General features: G+C 48.2%; 2 protein-coding genes across 2 annotated transcripts; one reads left to right on the top strand and one right to left on the bottom strand.

Moving 5' to 3' along the window:
- Positions 1–1,025: 1,025 nt before the first annotated feature.
- Positions 1,026–10,208, bottom strand: LOC112869547 (beta-defensin 36). The gene is made up of 2 exons (XM_025932690.2): positions 10,027–10,208; positions 1,026–1,263 (listed from the first exon to the last, which is right to left on the bottom strand). Exons 1-2 carry the CDS (start codon positions 10,082–10,084, stop codon positions 1,070–1,072), a joined length of 252 nt encoding a protein of 83 aa, XP_025788475.1. The 5' UTR covers positions 10,085–10,208; the 3' UTR covers positions 1,026–1,069.
- Positions 10,209–15,699: 5,491 nt separating this feature from the next.
- Positions 15,700–24,637, top strand: LOC147582701 (beta-defensin 122-like). Its single transcript, XM_086699859.1, has 3 exons — positions 15,700–15,953; positions 18,176–18,311; positions 24,535–24,637. The coding sequence occupies exons 1-3, from the start codon at positions 15,896–15,898 to the stop codon at positions 24,635–24,637; spliced, it is 297 nt and encodes a 98-aa protein (XP_086555985.1). The 5' UTR covers positions 15,700–15,895.
- The last annotated feature ends 1,227 nt before the right edge of the window (positions 24,638–25,864 follow it).

Below are 25,864 nucleotides of genomic sequence, written 5' to 3'. Positions count from 1 at the left end.
TTAGCATTACCCCTTCCGATTCTGGTATTCTTAGGGTTAACCATTTTCCTCAATTTGTGCTTTATTGATTGTTTTATCATCAGTGTCTATGCCCCTAGCAAAACATTTGCTAATATGTGCACAATTTTAATCAAGTTCTAGAAAACGTTTTGTTAAAATTTTTACCAGACCGGACATCTGGGTGGCTCACTTGGTTGAGTGACTGACTTTTGATTTTGGCTTGGGTCATGACCCCAGGGTGGTGGGATTGAGCCTCTCGTTAGGCTCTGTGCTGATCGTGGAGGCTGCTTGGGATTCTCTCTCTCTCTCCCTCTGCCCCATTCTCTGCTCGTGCTCTAAAATTAAAAAAAAATTTTTTTTAATGTTTATTTATTTTGAGAGAGAGAGAGAAAGCAAGCTGGTGAGAGGCAGAGAGAGAGAATCCCCAGCAGGCTCTGCACTCTGTCAGCACAGAGCCTGACATAGGGGTAGATCTTATGAACTGTGAGATCACGACCTGAACAAAAATCAGGTTGGATGCTTAACTGACTGAGCCACCCAGGCACCCCTAAACGTTTTATTTTTAACTAATCTCTACGCCCAACTTGTGGCTGAACTTGCAACCCTGAGATCAAGAGTCACACGCCCTACCGACTGAGCCAGCCAGGTGCCCCAACTATTTTTATTCTTGATGATGGGTCCTAGTTTCCTTCTTCTGTGAATGTCTTTTAATTGCGTTTTTAAACATTTAGTGTTTATTTTTGAGACACACACACACACACACACACACACACACACACACACAGTGTGGGTGGGGGAGGGGCAGAGAGAGAGGGAGACACAGAATCCGAAGCAGGCTCCAGGCTCTGAGCTGTCAGCACAGAGCCCGACGTGGGGTTTAAACCCACGGACCGCAAGATCGTGACCTGAGCCGAAGTCGGATGCTCAACCGACTGAGCCACCCAGGCGTCCCAATGATGAAAATATTTTGATGTCCTGGGCCACCTGCAAGGGGACTCCTGCAAACTAACAGGCAGACACAGAGATCAGCCACACATATTTATTGACAGAATTTAGGAATCTCCAGGGGTCAGACTGAGGGCAGCTTCATCTGCGTTTTCATGGCTTCAGGCTTCGAAGAACTTGACCACAGCTTTTCTCTTGGCTGGTACTTGGGCTTCACACAGCACAGTTTATTGTTTGTGCAGTAAACATAGATCCTTTCTTTCCTGGAGCATTTCTGGCGGCATTTGCCGTGAAGATTCCAGCATTTTTGGGTGCTGCCTGACACAAAAAAGAAAGAAGAATTGGGAGACAGCGTTAGTCCTGAGAAGTGCTATTAAAGCAGACGTGATAGAAGGTCCTCAGTTTCCCTTGCCTTTGACCTTAGCCTTTTTTCTTTTTCTTTCCTTTTCTAAAAATGGTGCGAAAATACAAAGAACATATAAAACCTGCCAGTTTAAGCATTTTATTTATTTTTATTTTTTTAAAGTTTGTTTATTTCTTTACATAATCTCCACACCCAACATGGGCTCGAACCCATGACCTTGAGATCAAGAGTCCTTGCTTGCTCCTCTGACTGAGCCAGTCAGGTGCACCCTCCCCACATCCCCAGCATTTTAAAGTGTACAGTTCCAGGGGCATTAAGTACATTCACAATGTTGTGCAAACATGACCACCATCTAGTTCCAGAACTTTCTAATCATCTCAAAGAGAAACTCTGCACCCCTCTCCTCAGTCCCGGGCAACCACCAATTTGCCCTCCTCTCTATAGATTTGCCTACCGTGGATATTTCATGCCAATGGAATCATATGCAATGTGGCCTTTTGTGTCTGGCTTCTTTCACTCAGCATCATGTTTTCAAGGTTCATCCATATTGGCTGTTTTTTTGTTTTTGTTTTTGTTTTTGGCTAACATTCCATCCCTCTCTTCATAATTTCATTCTTGTTTTGTTTTTGCCAAGTCCTATCATTAAGAAGGCAGTTGTACTTAGGTTTTTTTCTTTGATGTAGTCGAGTACACATCACATAAAGTCTACCCTCTTAACCATTTTTAAGTGTACAAGCTGTTACAGTCACCCCGTGCGCAGCCATCCCCACCATCCACCCCCGTAACTCTTTCCATCTTGTGAGACTGCGACTCTTACGCTCATTAAACAGTAACTCCCATTCTCTCCTCCCCCGGTGCCCCAGCAACAACCCATCCATATTGTTTTCGGTGCCTTTCCTGGCCCGGAATCTTGACCAACCAACAAACTGCAAAGCTTACGAACACAGCTCTCGAAGTGTTCTGACAGTTTGGGGGGCACCAGCAGTTTGGGGGGCTGTTGTGATGGCACCAGCAGCCTCAACTTAGAGGCACACAAATCTGGAACAACTTTGCTATTCCAACCACAAGTTTTGGTTTGTTTGTTTTTAGGTTTTTATTTATATATTTTGAGAGAGAGAGAGAGAGAGAGAGAGAGAGAGCAAGCAGGGGAGGGGCAGAGAGAAAGGGAGACAGGGAATCCTACACAGCCTCCACACATCAGCACAGAGCCCCACGCAGGGCTCGAACTCACGAGATCACGATCTGAGCAGAAAGCAAGAGTCGGATGCTTAACCCAGTGAGCCACCCAGGTGCTCCTTTAATTATCTTTTTTTTTTTTTTTTTTTTTAAATTTTTTTTTTTTTTTTTCAACGTTTATTTTTTATTTTTGGGACAGAGAGAGACAGAGCATGAACGGGGGAGGGGCAGAGAGAGGGAGACACAGAATCGGAAACAGGCTCCAGGCTCTGAGCCATCAGCCCAGAGCCCGATGCGGGGCTCGAACTCACAGACCGTGAGATCGTGACCTGGCTGAAGTCGGACGCTCAACCGACTGCGCCACCCAGGCGCCCCTCCTTTAATTATCTTTTAAAATTTCTTTTGAACCTTGAACAAACTGCCACCACAAGAACCGCGTTCTGAAAAAGTCTATTGAGAGAAATCTGTCGTGTTACGGAGACCCGAAGACGGGTACCTGGTGTTTCTAGACTATCTGAAATGGAGCTTGGGGGAAAATTGGACCCATCACAGTAAAGAAAACTTATAAACTATTCTAAGACAACATGTGGAGAAGTTTTAACTGATTATGAGGGTAGCTTTAGTATATGTCCCACCTGCCAGCTTCATAACCCTGGAAAAACAGGAAAAGCGGGACACGAAAAGGACCCACTGTCTCAGGGACTCTTTATACAGCCCCCTAGATCTCAAGGATTTGAATATGGACTCACTATTCTCCGCCTTTTCTGTGAAGGACTAGATGTTTTTCTTGCCCGGAGGCAACAGCATCTCCTGTGACTAAAAACACTTGTAGTTTGTCTTTTCCTATTTGAGAAACCCTATTTGCCTGTCTAATGACCAGAGTGCTCTTTTTACTGGGACTTTAATTAAGGAATGGTAATTTTGCCAAAAATCATGCTGCCCTTATCATTTCTCAACCCTCATAAGAAATAGAAAGGACCCTGGGGCGCCTGGGTGGCGCAGTCGGTTAAGCGTCCGACTTCAGCCAGGTCACGATCTCGCGGTCCGGGAGTTCGAGCCCCGCATCAGGCTCTGGGCTGATGGCTCAGAGCCTGGAGCCTGTTTCCGATTCTGTGTCTCCCTCCTCCCCCGTTCATGCTCTGTCTCTCTCTGTCCCAAAAATAAATAAACGTTGAAAAAAAAAATTAAAAAAAAAAAAAAGAAATAGAAAGGACTCAACATAAATTAAAATGAAAACCTGCTAAACTGACGGAAGGCTTCATAAGGTCTTGAAAGCCTAAGAGACTCATAATTTGTTCGTGGGTCTAAGGTTTATTGTTTCTTCCCCCAGAGAATTGTAAAGGGCCACAATGTGTTGCCCAGCTCTTTTCCCTTTCCTTGCCGCACAGCTGGATTAAGTTGGAACAATTTATTGCCTTTTTAAATGTTTATTTATTTTTGAGAAAGAGAGAGAGGGAGAGAGACAGAGAGACAGACAGAGCATGAGCAGGGGAGGGGCAGAGAGAGAGAGAGGGAGACACAGAATCCGAAGCAGGCTCCAGGCTCCGAGCTGTTAACACAGAGCCCGACGTGGGGCTCGAACCCACGAATCGTGAGATCATGACCTGAGCTGAAGTCGGACGCTTAACCGACTGAACCACCCAAGCACCCCCGATTTATTGCCTTTTTATCAGGAGTCAAACTCTCGCTCTTGACCTCAGTGGTTGGGGATGAGTACACTTGTCTGTAACACATCCGTTCTCATGTGGTGATGAAGAGAGAGCTGGACCACTTGGAACCAAGCTAACTTGGCTCACCAGCACTGGGGGTAGGTTTCATGCTATGGCAATTTCTAGAGCAACAGTCTACTGGAGAAGTTCAATGGAGTGCCTGAGTCTTCCACGTGCTCATTCGGGAAGTCACCTGCGCCGCTGACAATGTCACTAAAAATAATTCCATAGTCACTTGATGATCCTAGGAATTCCAGAAAACTGTTGTCCACCATCAGTTGGCATTAGACATCATCCTTCCATGTGAGGAAGCCACATGCACATTTCCCAGAAACTTTTCTAGTGTGTGTGTGTGTGTGTGTGTGTGTGTAAATGCATTCACGTAGGCAACCGACCAAAGCTGAACAATATAGTGTGACCTCTGGACCCATGAATTTGCTTCTGGTGGCTTTTCCTGGGTATTATCAATAAGACTCTGGTCCTGGGTGCACTCTTCTGTTAGTGATGTGTTTTCTCCTGATAGGAACACCGCTCATTAAGTGTGCCCTATCATGTCTAAGCAAGACCCCTTTGAATAGGCACTATTAATATGAACTCATGAGGTATTTTATATGTATTCAGTGTGTTGCTTTTCCCACTTGGCTCTGTCTACTGAAATGATGTGAAATGAAGGACCCATTTAATAGCATTGAATACCTTTAGCAACTAGATCATGGTTCTGAAATACCATTTTCCTACTAAAAAAAAAAAAAAAGTCCGAGCTTCTCAAAAAAAATGGAGAATTCAAGATCTGGGGCAAGAGTTGTACAAGATGAGCCTAGAATATCTTGTCACGCCAGATAACCAGTTATGAGCCAGTGAAACTGCTTTTTGTCACCTAACAAAAGGACAAAGTCTCAAATCACATCCGTCTGAAACTTCGTATTTGAAATCATATCAGCAAGACTGGAACATTCCATACTTTTCTGAGGAGCCAGTCTTTCAACACAGAAAAGTAGCCTTGATTTCAGAGCCAAGGGCAGAGTGTCAGAGAAGGGGTTTCAGGATATGAAATTCCACATCTCTCTTAATTTTGTATTTTCCATGGAAATGGGACCCTGAATCCATTTCTCAGCCTCGGCCTGATGTTAACTGCTTTGCACAAGAAGTCTATCAAACACTTCTTCACAGAGAAAGACAAATACTATATGATTTCGCTCATATGTGGAATTTAAGAAACAAAATAGATGAATATAGGGAAGGGAAAAAAAAAAGAGGGAGGCAAACCATAAGAGATTCTTAACTATAGAGAACAAACTGAGGGGAGATGGGGGGTGGGCTAAATGGGTGATGGGCATTAAGGAGGGCACTTGTCGGGATGAGCACTGGGTGTTATACGTAAGTGACGAATCACTAAATTCTACTCGTGAAACCAACATTACCCTGTATGCTAACCAACGAGAGTTCGAATAAAAACTTGAAACAAAACAAAAACACAACTTCATTGACATTTTACCTCAACTCTGTCTTTCTCCTTAATCTCTAGAAACCCTAAACCTTTAGAAACCCAGAAAAACCGCCAAGCATGTATTCTTTCTTATATAAGCTGTACCACTGAGTAACCAAAGAGTAGAGGATGAGTATCTTTATTATTTCAGCATAATAAATTTCCAGCTAACTAGTGACGATCACATAATAGAATGCCACCATGTTGCAATGCCCAAAAAATTAACGTAACTGGGCTTTGAGCATCAACTCAAAGTCACGAGCATCAGCTACAGTTTGCGCATTAACCGTGAATGTCACTAAAAGAGAGACAACCAAGATATCGTGTGCCTCCTGATGAAAGAACCTTATTAGCATCAAAAGTTTGCCAAAAATGATAGAACCTGAGCCTGGTCAAACCTCTGGAGCCACGTACCAATTTTCAGGAAATACAGAGGTCATAGGAATACACTGAACTTCACCTTGAGTATGCAATCAGCAAAATCTGTGCCGTGGGAAACCATAGGTCAAATGACCCAACAGATAAGTTATAAAGACAAGAAAGGGATCTCAAGAAACATTGGATTTTCAAAGTGGGCGTGTCAAAAATAGGCTCTCTAGGGATGCATCCTTAGCAAGGGAAGTATACAGAAATGGCAAAGAATTGTTTTAACTATTTTTTATTTATCTGTGTTTTTGAGAGACAGCGTGCATGTGCGGGGGCGGCGAGGGGGGATAAGGTAGAGAGAGAGGGAAGGAGAGAGAGAATCCCAAGCAGGTTCCGTGCTGTCAGCACAGAGCCTGACGCGGGGCTCCATCTCACAAACTTGGGGTCGTGACCTGAGTCGAAATCAAGAGTCGGTTGCTTCACGGACTGAGTCACCCGGGCGCCTCTGGTTGTTACAACTCCTGGTGAGGGTGAGGGGAAAGGCGGCCTCGTACACTCTCTTTTGGCCTCTCTGGAGGCTACTTAGCAAAAAACTCAACAACCTCTTAAAACCATGCACAGTTTTTACCCAGCCATCTCCTTTCTAGATGTCTGTCCTAGGGAAATACTCACAGGTACAGACTGAGAAGCCGAGTCGCTCGAGATGCCACTCTAAACAAGTGAGAGATAGGTGCCTGCCCTCAGAGGACTTCCGGTTTAGCCACCAGATGTTTGATTGCCCAGGGTTGTAATGACAGTTATAAAGGAGGTGCTCTGGCTGCCGTGAGGAGAGATAACGTGGGTATCACAGAGGAAGTGTAGGCGACATGTCCCCCCCGCCCCCGCCCAAACCTAGTTTCTGCTGGGTTCTTGGGCTTTATAGGTATGTCCTGAATTTCCACTGAATTTCCAGTCTCCTGAATTTCTTTATATATATGTCCTGAACCTAACTTTACTATTTTGAACACGTTAAAGTGGTATATATTTCATTCCCCTTTAATCGTGAGACCCCCCCCCCCCACCCTTGGTTGCCAAAAAGCAGAATCCGGCAGCTTCTGGGCTTTCGGGGAACGGGATGCAACAGAGATAGAATAACAGTCCTTGTTTCGCTGAAATGAGATGAGTTGTTTTAGTTCATGGCAAGACAATGATCTCTAAAACCCAAATGTATCAGAAAGGGTCAGGGGGTTCCAATTTCAAAGAGCTCCTTTAGATATTAGGTGACCTGGTGGAGTCAGATAAAACCACCTGACCATAAGCCATGAGAGGTAAAGGCTGAGGGTCCAGCTAAAGAAACTTCCACCCAGTCTCTGTTACTAGTAGGAAGTAGAGGGCAGTGCTCTCCCCAGGGGAAACTGGGCGCTTAAATCGACTTCGTGTGTCTCCCTTTGCTCTGCTGTGGCATAAAATAGATCCAGAAGACCCTCAAGTTTCCTGTGTCTGTCTGGTGGAGATGCGAAAACGAGGCTGAGAGCCTGAGGGACCTGCCAAGAGTAGCCCCTGATGCAGAAGGTGGTGTGTGCGAGGGGCGAACGGTCTAAACCTGGGGACCAGATCGAAGACAGCTGAGGTGAAGGGCTCAGTCGCGGAGCTCTCCACAGGACCGAGAGCTTCCGTCAGCCATGGGATCCAGTACACTGCAAGTGCCAGAACACTCCCTGGCCACTCAATGAGGGACCTTGTCCCCGAAGTCAATGAAGGCCTAGCACAGGGTTGCCTTGGTTCTTCGTGTCCTGCCCCAGGGCCTTGGCACTTGATATTCCCTTCAGCTTGAATGTCCTCCCCCACAAATCCACGTAGCTCGCCCCTTGTCCTCCCTCAGATCGCAGTGAGCCATTTCGTGGGCACCCCTTTGAGATGGCAAACCTCCCTCCCCCTGGTACTCGCTATCCCCTCCCAGCCCATGCTGCTCATATACTTAGCAGCTGCCCTTACGTCTATTTCACTTACGTCTTTAAACCTTTTCTGCCTCCCTCAATGGAATGTACGCTCAAGAGGACCAGAAATTTTGTTCACCTTGTTTTGTTCTGATTTGCTCACTGCTTCCCCCCCCCCCCCCCAACCTATCACAGTGCCCAGGACATGAAATCCATTCAACCATGTTTACTGAATAAACCGATTAATTCCTTCATGACCTATCCCACCACCTTCTCCTAAACCCGGATGCTGTCCGAGGAAGGGGAGGGGGGAGGGCGGGACAGAAGAAGGAAGAAATGCTGGCAGACCGAGGAGTTAGTTGCTCAAAAGAGACTGCACTGACTTGGAAAGCCGCTTTCAGCCCGAAAAGACGAGAACGAGTTGTTAAGCGCTGACGTTCGGCGCAGCCCCTGATGATGGGTCCTGCTCTTCGTGACTGTTCTGCCGGCGGGATGGGGGTTCCCGGGAGAACTCAGACGGGTTGTGGAAAATAAAGAAGGTGCCCTGTGTCGCGCGCCGACGTTTCGGCGTGTTCCACGCGTGCCATTGTTGTAGCGGTTTGAGGGAGGAGGAGGTGGAAATGCTGAGCAACCCATCCGCTTGCCGGAGGTCAGGGGGTTAGAAAGCGGTGGGGCATTCTCCCCCCCCCCCCGGGGCATTCTCCCCCCCACCCCCACCCCGGTTCTGAGGCTTTCCTCTCTGCCCTGTGCCGCGTGGTGTGACAGACATTTGCCACCGGCAGATACAAGGGCTGAGGTCAGCTTGGCTGAGGAAATTCACATATTCTGGCTCTGCAGAAAGGTTAGGAGAAAGCCCGGGTGTGGGTAGAAGCTTCCGCAAGCTGGGCGGGAGGGGCCCCATAGCCAGGCTGGGGGTGCTCGAATGGGCACGTCTGACCACGGCCCCCCCCTCCCGTTAGCCTCGCCCTGGCTCCCTCACCTGGCAGTCAAGGCCGGACCTGGACCTTGAACGCTGCCTCCGCTTCCCCCCCGGCCGGGCCCCTAACCCACTCAACCGCGTGCCAGTTCCCTGAAGGCGCCACGCTCCCTCCCACGGCTGGGCCTTCCGCATAAGCTGATTTCTGCCCGAGACGCCCTTTCTGCATCCTTCTCCTCGCCTTTCCCTTCTAATCTCCGCATACGTTTCGGGACACAGGGTACCCCTTCAGGAGGACTCTCCTGGCCCTCAGACTGGGCTGGCCCCTCCCATGTGCACCTCAGACCCTTAGAGCCCCTCTGTCTCATGTCACTTCGGGGTGTGAATTCTCTTGTCTCTTGTCTCCCCTAGGGCCACGTCATTAATCTCTGTGGCCCTAGCGTCCGTCACGGGGGCAGCAACAGTGTGTGTGCGTTTTCCTCTCCGGTTAAGTGGTTGTGATCTTTACAAAGCCTAGATCGTTCTGGGGACTGTTTTGTAAAAGGTTGCCTTCTCCTCCTTCTCTTGCCCACCCTTTCCTTTTTTTTTTTCCCCTATATATGAAATTTATTGTCAAATTGGTTTCCATACAACACCCAGTGCTCATCCAGAAAGGTGCCCTCCTCAATACCCACCCCCCACCCTCCCCTCCCTCCCACCCCCCATCAACCCTCAGTTTGTTCTCAGTTTTTAACAGACTCCTATGCTTTGGTTCTCTCCCTCTCTAACCTCTTTTTTTTTTTTTTTTTTTTGTTTGTTTTCCTTCCCCTCCCCCATGGGTTTCTGTTAAGTTTCTCAGGATCCACATAAGAGTGAAATCATATGGTATCTGTCTTTCTCTGTATTCTTGCCCCCCCCCCCCCCTTTCCATTCTTTCTCACATGCCAGGCCACCCGCACCTGCTCCCGGGAAGAGAGAGCAGGGATGGATGGGTGGCTGAGCAAGAAACTCTGGATGTCTGGTTGGTACCTAAGATCTGGCACCTGCTGCCGGCCAGGGCGCCTCCTCCACGTGGTTCCAAAGGGAAGCTCCTGAGGCCAGGAGCCTGGGGACGCCGTGAGCCGGCCTCAGTCTCCACACCCTGCCCCTCCCCAAGAGGCCCAGGTTACCTGGAGTGAGCTGGGACAGGAGCAGCAGGGCGGCCAGAGTCAGCGAGAGGAGCTTCATGGCTGGAAGTGGCCCAAGGTGAGGCTGCGGGTCCGATGCGACAGCAAAGCTAATGGGGCAGGGCTCCGGCCTCTCTGGCGGTCGGTCCTTCTGTTCAACCGGAAGGATGCCACCCGCACGTGCCCTCAGCCACCCACGGGTCCGGCCCCCGCACTGCCCGAGCTCAGGGTGTGCAGCCACATACTAAGGGCTGGCAAGGTCAGCGGGGTGGGGGCGGGGAGGGGGGCAGGCAATCAGGTCCAAGGTCCTTCCAAGGGGCTCTAAACACCCCCCCCCCCCCCCGCACCGAGGGCCCGCCAGGGGGCGCCACTCATGTGGAGCCCAGAGGGGCGGGGAAGGCCTCACAGAGAAGGTAGTGGCACCTGCAGAGGGGTGCACCCGTGTCCCGGGCAGAGAAGTCCGCCCCAGGGCTTACGCTGGTGTGGAAAATGAGAAACGCGACCCAGCTGGAGCGAAACCCGGACGACCGTGGGGAGAGACGAAGCCCCAGCACCAGCCTGGCGGTGCTCTCAGCTAACCCAGCGCTAACCCTGCAGTGGACCCAACCCCCAGGGCCACGTCGTCTGGACCCGGGGCTGAGCCCCTCCCCCCGAGGTCCAAGGACCAGCTGTTGGTGTCCCCGCTCTGAACTCCCGGATCTGGAAAGCCCATCGTCTCCCTTCAGTTCCTGTAGTCACTCTCGTCTGTTTTCAGGGTCCTCCTGTTCTTTCAGCCTTCCAGCAACGTGTGACCAGTTCCCTCCCTTGAATATCCCGCGTGGTTTCCATTTCCTAACTGGAGGCTACTTGATGTAGACCTCAAGGGTATAAAAGCGTAGATAGGGTTTACAAGACAAAAATGACCCGAGAACCATTGACAAAGGGGCAACATAGGAGGTTGAAGACTGAAAACAGGCAAAAGAGTGAGGTCAGTAAGTGTAAACAACTCCTTCGAGAACCTTGATGAGGACGAGGAGACAGTGGGGAGGAAGGGACTCGGTGCCTAAAGCCTGGAAATCCACCACGGGGGTGTTCATTTCTGTTAAGGAGGGTTATCTATCTATCCATGTATCTGCATATCTATGTATCTATGTATCTATCTATATTTTTGAGAGAGAGAGAGGGAGGGAGAGGGGCAGAGAGAGAGAAACTTAAGCAAGCTTCATGGTCAGCGCTGAGCCCTACCTGGGGCTGGATCTCACCATCCTGGGATCATGACCTGAGTGGAAATCAAGAGTCTGACACTCAACCGACTGAGCCACCCAAGCGCCCCCAAGGAGGCTCATCTTTTTAAACATGTGTCAGTTGAGGTTCAATCTGGGAAGCAGAACTACGATCAGTATTATGGGACGAGGACGTTATTATAAGAATTGGACTCTATTCAATTGCAGAAAGACCTAGGAAAGTAAAGATCTGTTCAGGACGTTGGTGGGGTCGCTAAGGGAGCTGGTGTAGAAGTCGTGAAAAATCATGGACAAAAATACGAATAGACCATTCACGAAAAAGATTTAGAAGGCTCTTGAGCGTGTGAAAAGATACTCAATTTCACTCATAGTTGGAATTTAAAGAAAATCTGTTGTTTTTTGTTGAAATATGTTCAAATCCTAACCCCAAGTACCTGTGAATGTGACTTATCTGGACTTATCTATCCCGGGAAACGGATACATCATCCTACCCAGGTACCAATGTATCTTTAGGTGTTTGCCACAGTGAACAACGAACATTGCAGTCTCTGCCCAAATGGAAACATCGGTGCCCTTGTTCCTCCTCCTTTTCTAAAGAAAAAAAAAATCTGCTACAGGCCACGTAGGCGAGCAAACTCTTAATGTATTCACTTGCTTTCTTTTGGACACTGAATTCACCTCTGGAGAAGGGAAAAAGAAGAAAAATGTATTGCACGTCCCATAGCCCACCTGCCCCCGTCTCCAACTCCGGCCAAAGAAATTATTGAAAAGAAGACATTTCTGCTGCATCTTTATTTTTTTAATTTTATTTCTTAAATGTTTATTTATTTTTGGGAGAGAGAGAGAGTGTGTGTGAGCAAGGAAGGGGCAGAGAGAGAGGGAGACACAGAATCCAAAGCAGGCTCCAGGCTCCAAGCTGTCAGCACAGAGCCCGACGCGGGGCTCGAACTCACGGACCGCGAGATCATGACCTGAGCCGAAGTCGGTCACTCAACCGACTGAGCCACCCAGGCGCCCTCTGCTGCATCTTTAAAATCTTGAATAAATATTGAAGTCACATACACTAGATGTTAATGTTGAGTAATGCCAGAAGTGGGACCCCGGTGCCCTCTGGACAACACAGAAACCTCTAAAGCTGAATGTCATCGTGGTCTGGCCGCCATCAAGAGTCTATGAAGCCAACTGTGAGAAGAGATTGTGGGCTGGTGTTGGTAGCGGTAATGAAGGCCAATTTGTAGCTTTCCCAGAAAGATACCCAGGCTGGGGTGCCTTCCTTAAAACGTTTACCTGGGTCTCCACAACCTTGTTGGGGGTGCTGATGTTGTCAAAGGCCGTGTCTGCCAGGGGTCACATGGGCACTGTGGCCTGGCAGCCCATGTGGCACCTTGAGATGACAAGGAAACCAAGAGAGTCATGGGCAGGCAGCCTGGTCTTTACCTCCAACCCGGGAGTTCCAGAACTCCTCAAAACAAGGCCCCTCTTCCCGCGCAGGATTCCGTCGACCACCCGTACCGCTTGTTCTAGGCAAAAGGGAAAAGACAGGACCAGATATCTGTTGCGAAGCTAGGTAGATGGTTCCCTTGGACAACCCTGGCAGCTTCAGGCTGAAGAGACTTGCTTTCAGAACGGCTGGGGGCTGCTGAGGCTGTTGCCGAGCCGCGTGAGAAGGCTGGGGTCGGAGGGTGTCTTCTGTCTGGACCAGAAGGGACTTGCATGGGCCTTGCCTCCAGGGCAGTGAGGAGTGGAGGCTGGTCAGTTGCTGTTCGCTCCATTCTCAACTGTGACATTGCCCGAGGACCTCCCAGTTCCCCAAGGACAGATGAGAAATTCCTTCTCAATAGTGGTGGGCATCCAGTGCTGGCTTATTTGTGGGGCCCCTTTGTGGGTCCTTTGGAGGCACGCTGACGGATGCATATACCAGACTGTTCCCAAAAGTGAGTGATGAACTCTCTGGCTGACTTCGCATGACCTCTGCCAGCTCCTGCTTCTGGGGACTTCTTTTTTTTTTTTTTTTTTTTTGCCTTGGCAGGAAATCCTCTTTGGTCCAGGGTGTCCCGTCAGGAGGGTTTGAGTGTGACTTAGTCACCGACTTGTTCCATCTCCCTAACAAAGCACTTCGTATGAACAGTGGTAACTAACCTCAGGGACTATGCGTTGGAATTCGCTTTCCTCAGGAAATGTCACGAACTCCTCTTTTGGCCCGTCTGGTACCAGATGGCTGCATCGCGGTTTACTTACCCAGGCCTCTCTCTGTGTGGACCCTTTGGTTGTTTCTGATTGTCTGCATTGTAGACACCGCTGTGATAAACATTACTGTAATTCTAATCCCATTATTACTTGTGACAGTCAAGGTTCATTCAGGAAAACAAGCTATGCCAGATATTTCCACGAAGGGGATGGATAGAAAGAATTGGTTAAACAGGTATTTGTGAATTGACAAAGGGAAAGGGGATGTTGCAGCGACGCAAATATAGCAATTGCTGCATGCAGCTTCAGCCCCAAAGGCTGAGGGAATAAAAGAAGGAGGTTGGATGGGGCGCTTGGGTGGCTCCGTTGGTTAAGCGTCTGACTCTGGATTTGGGCTCAGGTCCTGATCTCACGGTTCGTGGGTTCGAGCCCCACGTCGGGCTCTGCGCTGGCAGTGTGGAGCCTGCTCTTCGTTCTCTCTCTTCCCACCTCTCTCTGCCCCTCCAGGCTCACATATGTTCTCTCTCAAAATAAATAAGTAAACAAACTTTATTTAAAAAGAAGGAGGTTGGGAGTATTAGCTGGGAAAACCCCACAGGGTTGGGACCTAGACATTGAGGGAAAGGAATTTCCTAGTTTCCAGAGCTCAGAGGAGATGTTTTGCAGATCAGGGACTCTGACCTATGAGTAAGGGCACTAGCCGGTGCCGTGCCTCTAAGAGAACCTAGAGAGGCCTGTGTTAGGAGTTCACGTCACAAAATATGGAAAACTCAATAATGAGAAAGCAAACAACTTGATTAAAAAATAGGCCAAAGATCTTAACGGACACCTGACCAGAGGAGACGGACAGATGGCAAATAATCGCATGAAAAGAAAATGTTCCGCATCATACGTCACTGAGGAAACGCAAGTTAAAACAACGGTGGGATGCCACTGCACGCCTAGTAGAGTGCCCCACATCTGGACCACTGATATCACCAAGTGCTGGCCAGGCCGTGGAGCAACGGAAATTCTTATACGTTGCTGGTGGGAATGCAAAATGGTACAGCCACTTTGGAAGACCCTTGGGTGGTTTCCTACAAAACTAAATACACTCTTTCCATAAGACCCAGCAAACACACTCTTTGGTATTGACCCAGAGGAGCTGAAAATTTACGTCCACACAAACACCCGCACATGACATTCAAGGTAGCTTTATTCACCATTGCCACAACTCGGGAGCCACCAAGATATCCTTCAGTAGGCAAATGGATAACTTAACTGCGGTGCATCCAGACAATGGAATATTATTCCGGGCTAAAAGGAAATGAGTTTGAAAAGACAGGGAGAAATCTTACCTGCATATTGCTGGGGGAGAGAAGCCGGTCTGAGAAGGCTTAGAATCATACCGTATGATTCTGACTGTATGACATAAGCTAAACTTTGGAGACAATAAGAAAGAAATCAGTGATTGACAGGATGGAGGGAGGAGGAGAAAGATGAATAGGCAGAACACGGAGAATTTTTTTTTTAAGGCGGTGAAAATAACCTGTACGATATCACCATGATGGATGTGTCATACGTTTGTCCAAACCCGTAGAATGTAGGATACCAAGAGTGAACCCTAATGCAAACTATGGACTTTGACTGATTATGATGTGTCAATGGAGGCTCATTGGTTGTAAACAATGTCCCCCTTTGGTAGAGGATGTTGAGAACGGGGGAGGCTATTTCTGAGTGTGAGCAGGGGCATATGGGAAACTTCTGTATTCTCTTAATTTTATTGCAAAACTGCTCTACAAAAATGAAGTCTTTAAACAACTATAAAAAAGAGGGGCACCTGGGTGGCTCAGCTGGTTAAGCGTCCGACTTCGGCTCAGGTCATGATCTCTCCGTTCGTGGGTTCGAGCCCCGCGTCGGGCTCTGTGCTGACAGCTCAGAGCCTGGAACCTGCTTCGGATTCTGTGTCTCCCTCTCCCACTTGTGCCCTGTCTCTCTCTCTCTCTCTCTCTCTCTCTCAAAAATAAACACTTAAAAGCATTAAAGAGAAGAAAAAAGGCGCTTACTTAACTTTCATTACTTTGTAGCACATAGAAAAGACGGTGCCTTGTTTTCTGTGTATGACATGGGGTCTTGGAGGGTTATCAAGGTGAGTCATAAAAAGTGCTGACATACAGAAAAAAACAAACCTCTCTGGCTGTCGTGTGACTTCTTCCCGCCGGACCCTAACAGGTGAAAGTGGATACAGGCAGGCGTGTCAGCTCAGGGGTGCTGGTCCGGCTGTGGGCGGGCCGTAGTCAGGGCAGTGACCGAGAAGTCCGAGGGAGACAGGCTGTTCCAGGGCTGCGTGTAACTGTGGGACGCTGAGGCACGTGTAAGTGACGTGTGCTCCATGTGATGAGAGGGGGCAGAGAGTCCAGACCTGTCCTCCTTTGCTTGTCACCTCCTCAGGCCAGACACCAGCCCTTGAGCCACCTGAAGTCATGAAGCGCTTTTTGCTAACTTTGGCTGTGCTGCTGCTCTTGTCCTGGGTCATTCCAGGTAACCCAGACCTCTTCGGGGGAGGGTCGGGGGTGGGTCTCAGCTGGGGACCCCCAGCGCCTGGGAGGACGGGCTGGTGGGCGGCAGAGCGGAACACCGCTCATCCGGGGAAGACAGAGGAGCCCCCAGATCCTGGGAGAGACCCTGCCCCACCACTTACCAGCTCTGTGACGTCCCCGGGGAACTACCTGGCCCCTCCGAGTTGCAATGTCTCGTTCTTCCGTTTAGAATAAATCAGGTTCGAGAGATCCACATGGAACACAAAGAAATTTTATGCAACCGATGTAGCTTTTTTATTTATTTTTGATTGTTTTAATGTTTATTGCTGAGAGAGAGAGACAGAGAGATGGGGCACGAGCAGGGGAGGAGCAGAGAGAGAGGGAGACACAGAACCCGAAGCGGGCTCCAGGCTCCGAGCTGTCAGCACACAGCCCGACACGGCGCTCGAACCCACAAGCCGCGAGGTCATGACCTGAGCCGAAGTCGGACACTTAACCAACTGAGCCGCCCAGGCGCCCCCGAATGTAGCTTCTTTATTTTCTAAACCCACGTAAGAGGAGGGCTGGCGCTCAGCCAGTCTCCTTTTCCCGGGGCAGGTGCCAGTTCTTAGGCGCCGAATGTCACCTGCCGTTTTTTCTGCCGGCTCCCCCTGACCTCCACTCCTCGGTCAGCTCCAGGGGCCAAGGGCAGGAGGTCAGGTGTGGGAGGAGGAGTGGGAAAGCAGGAAGGAGGCAAGGCAATAGTGATCTCTTCTCACACGAGTCCCTGGAATCACTTGGCTTTTGCCCCACTTACAGCTGCCCGAAGAGAGACAGAATCTCCTAACTCCCATCGCCCGTCTGTGCCAGGCCCTGTACTGGAGCCTTGGAAAGGTTTTAAGTAGAGAAGAGCCCATGTCAAACTTGCCCAGCCCAAGGTGCTAGGGCGGTCCCCTCTTTGTGATCTGACAGAAGCTTCTACCCCGGTCACCCTCGGAGTCTCTAACTTTCTGTTTAATCATGTTCATTACTAGTCCTGTGTCGATAAATTTGGTTTATTTTGGAGAGAGAGAGACAGAGGCAGAGAGTGGGGCTCGAACTCACGAACCAAAGGAGGGATCATGACCCGAGCTGAAGTCGAACGCTTAACTGACTGAGCCACCCATATCTTCCTTTCTTTTTAAACACAGCCTCTTTTTCACTCTGTATTTCTCTTATGCCATTATCTGCTAATTCACCTGACATGTATTCCTTCTAGTTTAGTCTTTACTAATAAAGCGATTTTTTTTAATTTTTTTTTTTTTCCAACGTTTATTTATTTTTAGGACAGAGAGAGACAGAGCATGAACGGGGGAGGGGCAGAGAGAGAGGGAGACACAGAATCGGAAACAGGCTCCAGGCTCCGAGCCATCAGCCCAGAGCCTGACGCGGGGCTCGAACTCCCGGACCGCGAGATCGTGACCTGGCTGAAGTTGGACGCTTAACCGACTGCGCCACCCAGGCGCCCCTAAAGCGATTTTTTTAAATGTACAATTCTTGGGGCGCCTGGGTGGCTCAGTCGGTTGAGCGTCCGACTTCGGCTCAGGTCATGATCTCATGGTCCGTGAGTTCGAGCCCCATGTCGGGCTCTGTGCTGCCAGCTCAGAGCCTGGAGCCTGCCTCGGATTCTGTGTCTCCCTCTCTCTCTGCCCCTCCCCCGCTCATGCTCTGTCTCAGAAATAAACATTAAAAAAAAATTTTTTTTTAATGTACAATTCTTTCCGAGATACCATCGTGTCATATCTGAAGTTTTTTTCATGCTGATGGCTTTTATACGCTCTTCATTTGATCCCCACCACAACTGTCTGAGGCAGGTTCTGTATCTTCTTTTTAGAAAAGGGGAAATCGGTGCTCCGAGAAAGGAAGTAACCTGCTTGAGTTCTTCTAGTTGGCTGCGGTATAGACAGATTTCAAAACCAGGTGGATGGGTTCTGACAGTCCGTGTTCCTAAGTGTTATGACCGGACCCCAATGACCCTTAATTATTATGACCCGCTGTACCCATGAGACGGAACATTCAGGAAGAGCAGTGAGTGGCATGAGTGTCCAGAAAGGATGTGAGACTTTACCACCGCCCTATACATCGTGGGAGGTGACTCCATGTTCTAGGGTCTTCTGCGTGGCTATTAATTAGCCTTCTCAAGCCAGGACCTAGCGCCCCTCAGGACTGATGTCGGCTTCTCTCCCTTTCCGCCCTTTGTATCAGGCAGCACTGAAAAATGCTGGAATCTTCGTGGCTCCTGCCGTGAGAAATGCATCAAGAATGAAAAGATTTACGTTTTCTGCATGAGTGGTAAACTGTGCTGCGTGAAGCCCAAGTTTCAGCCAAAGTCGTTACAGACGTGAATTAGTGCTCTGAGCCCGAGGGCACAGAAATGAAGACAACCCTGCCCCGAGTCTGACCTCAGCAGATTCCTGAGCTTGATTAAAATACCTTTGGATGTTTTCTGTGTTCGTCTCTTGGCACACCTAATCAAAGTCGAGTAGAAGGAAGGCTTGGGTAAGGAAGTAGATACAGGAGAGGAAACCAGATCTACTGTACGTTAGATGCATCTATGATCTCATCGTCCCTTTAGACCTACCTGAGAGGTAGTTACGGTTATCAGTTTTATTTTATGGATAGGGAACCTGAGGATCACAGTAGTGAAGTGATTTACTCAGTGCCATTCACATAACTATCATGGGGAGATGCTGGGATTACATACCCGTCCGCGTACAGGCTTAGAAATAGCTCCTCGCCTCTTGGACCATGGCAAATATAAACAGAGATGCGTATCGTATTTATTTGAACCTCTGAGATAGGAAGCTGGGGCAGGCAGTGTTACAAGGGGTCTTATGTTCTGGGATTGCTGTAGAAGCTGAAGAGTTAAGCTGAAGTTATCTTCACTCCCAGGCCTGATTCTTAATCCATTGTTTCTTTCTATGTGTATTAGTTTAATTTTTTATACTTAGTTTGGATTTTCATCAAAGCCAAACGTAGTTTTAGGACTCAGCTTTGAATAAGGGGCTATAATAACATATAGCCCACACATCTCCCTTTCTCCATTTCTTGTGTTCCAAAGAGAACCACTTTCTTATCTTTTAAATCTTTTATTTATTTTGAGACAGAGAGAGAGAGAGAGAGAGAGAGAGAGAGAGAGTACAAGCAGGGGAAGTCCAGAGAGAGAGGGAGAGAAAGAGAGAATCCCAAGCAGGCTCCACACTGACTGCACAGAGCCCGATGCGGGGCTCGAACCCATGAACCGTGAGATCATGACCTGAGCCGAAACCAAGAGTCGGACGCTTAACCGACCGAGCCACCCAGGTGCCCCTCATATCTTTTAGTTGTTTCTTTGGATTTCACTCCATATCTCCAAATAATATGCTTACGTACTATTGTTATTTCCTTTTTTTTATTTTTTTATTTTTACGTATTCCCCATTGAATTCCTGATATGAAAAATGAGAATTTAGCTGTCTGTTATCTCCTCTGAATAAGATCAGAACCATCAGGTTCAGTATCAGTTTTATCTGCCTGGAGTTGGACTTCCTCCAGACTGAACTGGGTGCCTCCAGACCCGCTGCCATCCTGGGTCTCTGTTGACATCATTCTGGGGATTCTCTTTGATTTTCTCCTGTGATAAATGCCCTGCTTCCTGGATCCTAGACCTTTCTTGATTTGCCCCTTTACTTTTGGCAGAGCACCTCCTGATGGGCTCTGGAAAACATCTGGCCTCCATGTGCTAACCTCACACTCGGTTAATAGTTTGGTTGCTCGTTCCATATTGGAAATGATTTCCCTTTCAACATCGAGTGTCACCGTGGAGAAATCCGAGACCGTTCCGAGACTCGTCTCGGTATTATTTTTTTTTTTTAATTTTTTTTTCAACGTTTATTTATTTTTGGGACAGAGAGAGACAGAGCATGAACGGGGGAGGGGCAGAGAGAGAGGGAGACACAGAATCGGAAACAGGCTCCAGGCTCTGAGCCATCAGCCCAGAGCCCGATGCGGGGCTCGAACTCACGGACCGCGAGATCGTGACCTGGCTGAAGTCGGACGCTCAACCGACTGCGCCACCCAGGCGCCCCTTGTCTCGGTATTATAAACTGTTCTTTCTCTCTGAAAGCTTTTACGATTTTCTCTCTACTACGGGGTGTTGAAATTTCATCATGATGTGCCTAAATTTTTTGTAGGATTATTTTAATCAATTCTACTCAGCACTCAATGGACCCCATCAGTTTGGAAATGCATGTCCTTCAATTCTAGAACATTTTTTTCCTTGACTTATTTCTTTGATGATTTCCTGCCTTTTGTGTTTCTTGCTTCCTATTTATGTAACTCTTTTCTTCCTTCCTTCCTTCCTTTCCTAGAATTCTTATTTTGCAAATGTGGGATTCCCTAATTTTCTCATTTTCTTTTTTTTTTTTTTTAATTGAGAGAGACAGGGTGCAAATAAGGGAGGGCAGAGAGAGAGAGAGAGAGATTGAGAGAGAAGTGGGGCTCACCCGAAGCAGGGCTTAAGCTCACCTGATGTGGGACTCGAACTCACCAACTGTGAGATCATGACCTGAGCTGAAGTCAGAAGCTTAGCTGACTGAACCACCCAGACGCCCTAATTTTCGCATTTTCTTATATTTTCTCTACTGCTTTTATCTCATTTAATCTAATTTCTAGAAATTTTATCTTTGTACTTTTATTCACTAAAATTTTTTTCTTATTCTTTTTTCTTTTTATTTATTTTTTTAATGTTTATTTTTTATTGTTTATTTTTATTGTTTAAAAAATATTTATTTTTTAATGTTTATTTTTTAAGAGAGAGAGAGAGAGTGAGAGAGAAAGAGCACAGTGGGGAAGGGGCAGAGAGGGAGGGAGACACAGAATCTGAAGCAGTCTTCAGGCTCTGAGCTGTCAGCACACAGCCCGACCCGGGGCTCAAACTCATGAACTTCGAGATCATGACCTAAGCTGAAGTTGGATGCTTAACCGACTAAGACACCTAGGCGCCCCTTTTTCCTTTTGTAAAATAATTAATTAATTACTTTTTGAGAGGGAGAGAACTCGAGTGAGCAAGGGGCAGAGAGAGAGGGAGAGAGAGAGAGAGTATGGAGCCTGGGGCGGGGCTTGAACTCATGAACCGTGAGATCATGACCTGGGCTGAAGTCAGATGCTCAGTGGACTGCGCCACCCAGGTGTCCCTTTTTTCTTTCTTTTTAAAAATAATCCTGTTCTAGTTTCATGGTATTAATCGCTTCTCTCATTTTGATGATTTTTCCGATGACGTTGTCTCCTGCATAATCTACTTCTTTTTAGTTGCTGTTATTATTATTATTATTTTGTTGCCACCCATCCCTCTCTTCCTCCTCCTCCTCCTCCTTCTTTTTCTGGTATGTTAGAAGCTTTCCTCATCTAGTTAGTAGTTCTTGGTTATTTGCTTATATTGTGAGTGGGCCATGACCAACTGGCTTCATTTATCAAAGAACACACAGTGCCTGTGTCTTCAGGTCTTTTTTTCCTCTTGGACTGGTCAAATCTCCCCTGGAAGAATCCTCTGCAATCTTTACGACCTGAAAGTGTGCGTTCCTCTCGAATTCATATGCTGAAATCCCAACCCCCAGTGGGATGGCGTCAGGAGGTGGGGCCTTTGGGCGGTGCTTAGAGCCCTCATGAATGGGATTCGTGTCTGTATAAGAAAAGACCCCAGGGGCGCCTGGGTGGCGCAGTCGGTTAAGCGTCCGACTTCAGCCAGGTCACGATCTCGCGGTCCGTGAGTTCGAGCCCCGCGTCAGGCTCTGGGCTGATGGCTCAGAGCCTGGAGCCTGTTTCCGATTCTGTGTCTCCCTCTCTCTCTGCCCCTCCCCCGTTCATGCTCTGTCTCTCTCTGTCCCAAAAATAAAATTAAAACAAAAAAAGTTGAAGAAAAAAAGAAAAGACCCCAGAGAGCTCTCTCACCCTCTCTGCCCTGTAAAGACAGTGAGAAGAGCCTATGAATAAACCAGGAGGCAGGGCCTCACCAGACACTGAATCTGCTGGTGCCTTGATCTTGGACTTGCCAGGATCCAGAACTGGGAGAAAAAAAAAAAATGCTTATTGTGTAAGCCACCCAGTCAATGGTAGTCTGTTACAGCAGTTGAAACAGAAGCAAATACAGTGTCTGTATCTTCAGGGTTTTTTTCCTCTGGGATTGGTCAGATTTCCCTGGAAACTGTCCTCCAAAATCCTGCTCAAAATGTACAAATCTGCCTGTCAGTGTCTTCAAAGCAGAGATGGGAAAGAAGGCCAGATCTTACCCTTAAATAGGTAAAACTTCACTTAACTCTCTTCCTGTGTTCAATACGATCCCCCTGCTCTCAGAGGGCGCCTTGTTGCCTCCCCCCATCCAGAGACCACGTGTTAGCCTCTTCAGATAAGAAAGTTCTCGTTTTCTGCTCAGATAAGAGGAGGATTGTCAGTGTGACACGGGAGAGGAGATCTGGATTGTGCAGATTTTCAGCAACTGGGCAAGGCTGTAGGGCAAGGATGCGGGCTGGTCTCCACCTCTGGGAAGTACCACAGGCCGGTTCTGAGGCTGCCCAGCACAGAGCCTAACGTGGGGCTCTGACTCACGAACAACGAGATCATGACCTGAGTGGAAATCGAGAGACGCGTGACTGGCTTTGTTTTTTATAACACGGTCTGTATCACTTACAAACCTTCACTCCTCCAGACAGTGGAAATCTGATTGCCATCCAATCAGGGCCCCCTGATTTCCTGAGTTCCTCGAGGGACTAAGAGGGGAAAGTGATGTTATCAAGATGGTGGCGTAGGTTGTTCTAAACTTCAGTCCCCTTTACGGAAAGACCAACTAGCCGCTATCCATAGACAGGACAGCACTGTGGAAATCTGAGAACTTGGGGGTAAGATTGAAGCACCCCCGGACCTCAGAAAAGGAGAAAAAACATACACTCTGATGGTACCCTGCCCCCCACCCCCCGCCCAAGGCCAGCACAGTGTTGCAACAAGAGGGATACCCGGGGTCTATGGTTTCTCCAGGGGGAGAAAGCGAACCTAAGCTGGGCATCCAGCTGGGCCTTGTGGGCTGCTTCCAGAGGGGCTCGCTAGGTCTTGTTTCACGGGGATCTTTGGGAGGAATCTGTACGGCTTGAGTACTGGGGATCAGATAGAGATGGAGAAGGGAGCGGGGCTTATAGCAGCCAGTACCCGCTCTCAGACTGCATTCCTGCTTGCAGCAGACCCAAGCAGAGATCTCAGCCAGCATTTCTGTCCCTCTGCAGAGCCAGTGATTCCAAACGGCTAGGGAGCTCAGTTGCCAGCTCCCTGGCCAATGATGCACACTCTATGGCCTGCTCCGGCCGGGAAGCAAATTTGCAGCCCTCGCCAACTGCTGAGTATAGCCTTCGGTCCTGCTGACCAGGAGCCTGGCCGGAGACCCTGGCAGCCTGCTGCAGCCCGGCCTGAACACGGAATCCAGCCAGCGGCACCGTGTGGCCCCAGGAGATAGCCTGAGATCCCAGCGGGGCTAATTATGGAGCCCCCAGCCCCCACCCCCAGCCTGTAGCTGGGCCCAAGTGTGGAGAACACTCAGTGGCACCACCCTGTCAGGAAACGCAGCCTGAGATCTCATCCAACCAGAGGGACTGCAGAGCCCTTGTAGTGGTTCCTCTCGACCAGGGGCCACAGCCAGCAGCCCCACCCGACCACAGAGTCCAGCCGGCCACAGCATCCCTACCTCCTGACCTCAGAGAGGGTCATACTCAGCTGTGGAAGGTTGCAGGCTCTTCCTCTGAGGTCAGCAACAAGACAAAGGTGCCCGCTCTTGCTACTTACATTTAATATAGTCCTACAAGTCTTCACCAGAGCAATCTGGCAAGAAAAAGAAATGAAATGTATCCAAACTGGAAAGGAAGAAATGAAGTTTCCTCTGCAGATGACAGGATTGTGTATATAAACACGTCCTTAAAGGCTCCACCAAAAAGCTTAGGACTAATCAACAAATTTAGCAAGGTTGTAGGACACAAAACCAACAGACGAAAATCAGTTGTGTTTCTGTACCCTCACAATGAATTACCTGAAAAGGAAAGAAAGAAAGACAATCCCATTTAGGGGCGCCTGGGGGGGCTCAGTCGGTTAAGCGTCTGACTTTGGCTCAGGTCATGATCCCACGGTTCGTGGGCTCGAGCCCCGTGTCGGGCTCTGTGCTGACAGCTCAGAGCCTGGGGCCTGCTTTGGATTCTGTGTCTCCCTCTCTCTCCGCCCCTCCCCTGCTCATGCTCCGTCTCTCTCTCTCTCTCAAAAATATAAATAAAAACACTAAAAAAAAAAAACAACCCAATCCCATTTACAATAGCATCAAAAGCAATAAGATACTTCAGAAGAAATTTAACCAAGAAGGTGAAAGATCTGTATATGAAAATTACAAGACTTTGATACAAGAAATCGAAGAAAATACAAAGAAGTGGAAAGGTATTCTCGCGTTCATGGATCAGAAGACTTAGTATCGTAACTGTGTCTATACTACCCAAAGTCACCTTGGATTCTGTGCAATCCCTATCAAGATTCCAACGACATTTTTTTTTTTTATAGGAACAGAAAGAAAAAAAAAAGTCCTAAAATTTGCACGGAACCACAAAAGATCCTGAATATCCAGAGCAATCCTGAGAAAGAACAAAGCTGGAAGTGTCACACTTCCTGATTTCAAACTATATTGCAAAGCGATCTTTGGTCATCAAAATAGTATCATCCTGGCCTACAAACATGTGCCAAACATGCTGCTCAGTGCTGCTGAGCCAGTCCCGGCAGAGAGCCTCCCCTGCCCGGCCCGGCCGTGAACCCCAGAGACCCCTGTGCACAGCAGCCTTCGCTGCAGAGACCCCAGTCTTGCCTCTGCTTCCGTTTCTCATCAGGAAAAGGAGGAGCATAGTCATCCCTATCTTGCAGGGTTGCAGGGAAGATGAGGTAAACTAATATGTCTAAACCACTCAGAATAGTTTCTGGCACGAGGAAGGACACCATAAGTGGTAGCTATTATTGTAAGTGCTTTTGGCCTGTGTACCTGGCTCTCTCTCCCTCTGAAGTTAAGTCTTCACAAACAGGGGCTGATCTCACTTTCTCGGCATCCCCAGCAGGATTGTTATTTTCTTGTATCTGCTGTCGTGGAAGCTCTGGTTCTCTCAAGGCTGGCTTGTACATTGTCAAAATTCAAAGACGCGGTCCTGAGTGTTTTTTTGTTTTGTTTTGGACTCATTCGCGGTAGCTATTGGAGGGGAGAAATCAGGATGCTGGGTAAAGGTTACAGGAGGGTAAATTCTGGTTCAATAGAAATAGCCTCCTAAACAACAACAACAACAACAACAACAAAGAAATAGCCTCCTAAAATGACAGGAGTCCAAGCATGGAATGTGCTATCTTGACATGTACTAATTTTTCCATCACTGAAAGTGTTTAAAAAAAAAGGGGGAGGATTGGTTAGAGTGAACTTTTGCTTTCGATAACATAAGACACGAGACAGCCTCTTAGTTCTGAATTCTAAGAATCTATGCTCAAAAACTAAAAAAGAAAAAGGCTCCATATTGTTGACACCAGGGATTTTCAAGCTTCTTTTTAAAGCAGCAGAACATATTTTTCAAAAGTTGATTTATTTATTTTGATAGAGAACGTGAGCAGGGGAGATGCAGAGAGAGAGGGAGAGAGACAGAATCCCAAGCAGGCTCCGCACTGTGAGGGCAGAGCCCGAAGCGGGGTTTGATCTCAGGAGCTATGAGATCATGACCTCAACTAAAATCAAGAGTTGGACACTTAACTGACTGAGCCATCCAGGTGCCCCAGCAGAAAACTTAAAAAACAAACCCTTAAATGGAAGCCAATATATCAAACAGATCAACAGAAAGATGCTCATGTTAAAATGGGAAGAGAGAAGGGA

The sequence above is a fragment of the Puma concolor genome, chromosome A3 (genome assembly GCF_028749965.1).
Source record: "Puma concolor isolate L17-30 chromosome A3, mPumCon1.1.hap2, whole genome shotgun sequence".
Classification (NCBI taxonomy): Eukaryota; Metazoa; Chordata; class Mammalia; order Carnivora; family Felidae; genus Puma; species Puma concolor.
The sequence above is the reverse complement of the archived record's forward strand: the minus strand, read 5'-3'. Positions and strand labels throughout refer to the sequence as shown.

Bases quoted from the DNA above. Each gene is read 5' to 3' on its own strand.
- LOC112869547 (XM_025932690.2), bottom strand. From the start codon at position 10,084: ATGAAGCTCCTCTCGCTGACTCTGGCCGCCCTGCTGCTCCTGTCCCAG. The intron at 1,264-10,026 runs GTAACCTGGGCC...TTTTTGTGTCAG, and splicing joins CCTGTCCCAGCTCACTCCAG to GCAGCACCCAAAAATGCTGG.
- LOC147582701 (XM_086699859.1), top strand. From the start codon at position 15,896: ATGAAGCGCTTTTTGCTAACTTTGGCTGTGCTGCTGCTCTTGTCCTGG. The intron at 15,954-18,175 runs GTAACCCAGACC...CCTTTGTATCAG, and splicing joins CTTGTCCTGGGTCATTCCAG to GCAGCACTGAAAAATGCTGG. The intron at 18,312-24,534 runs GTGAATTAGTGC...TTATAGGAACAG, and splicing joins CAGCCAAAGTCGTTACAGAC to AAAGAAAAAAAAAAGTCCTA.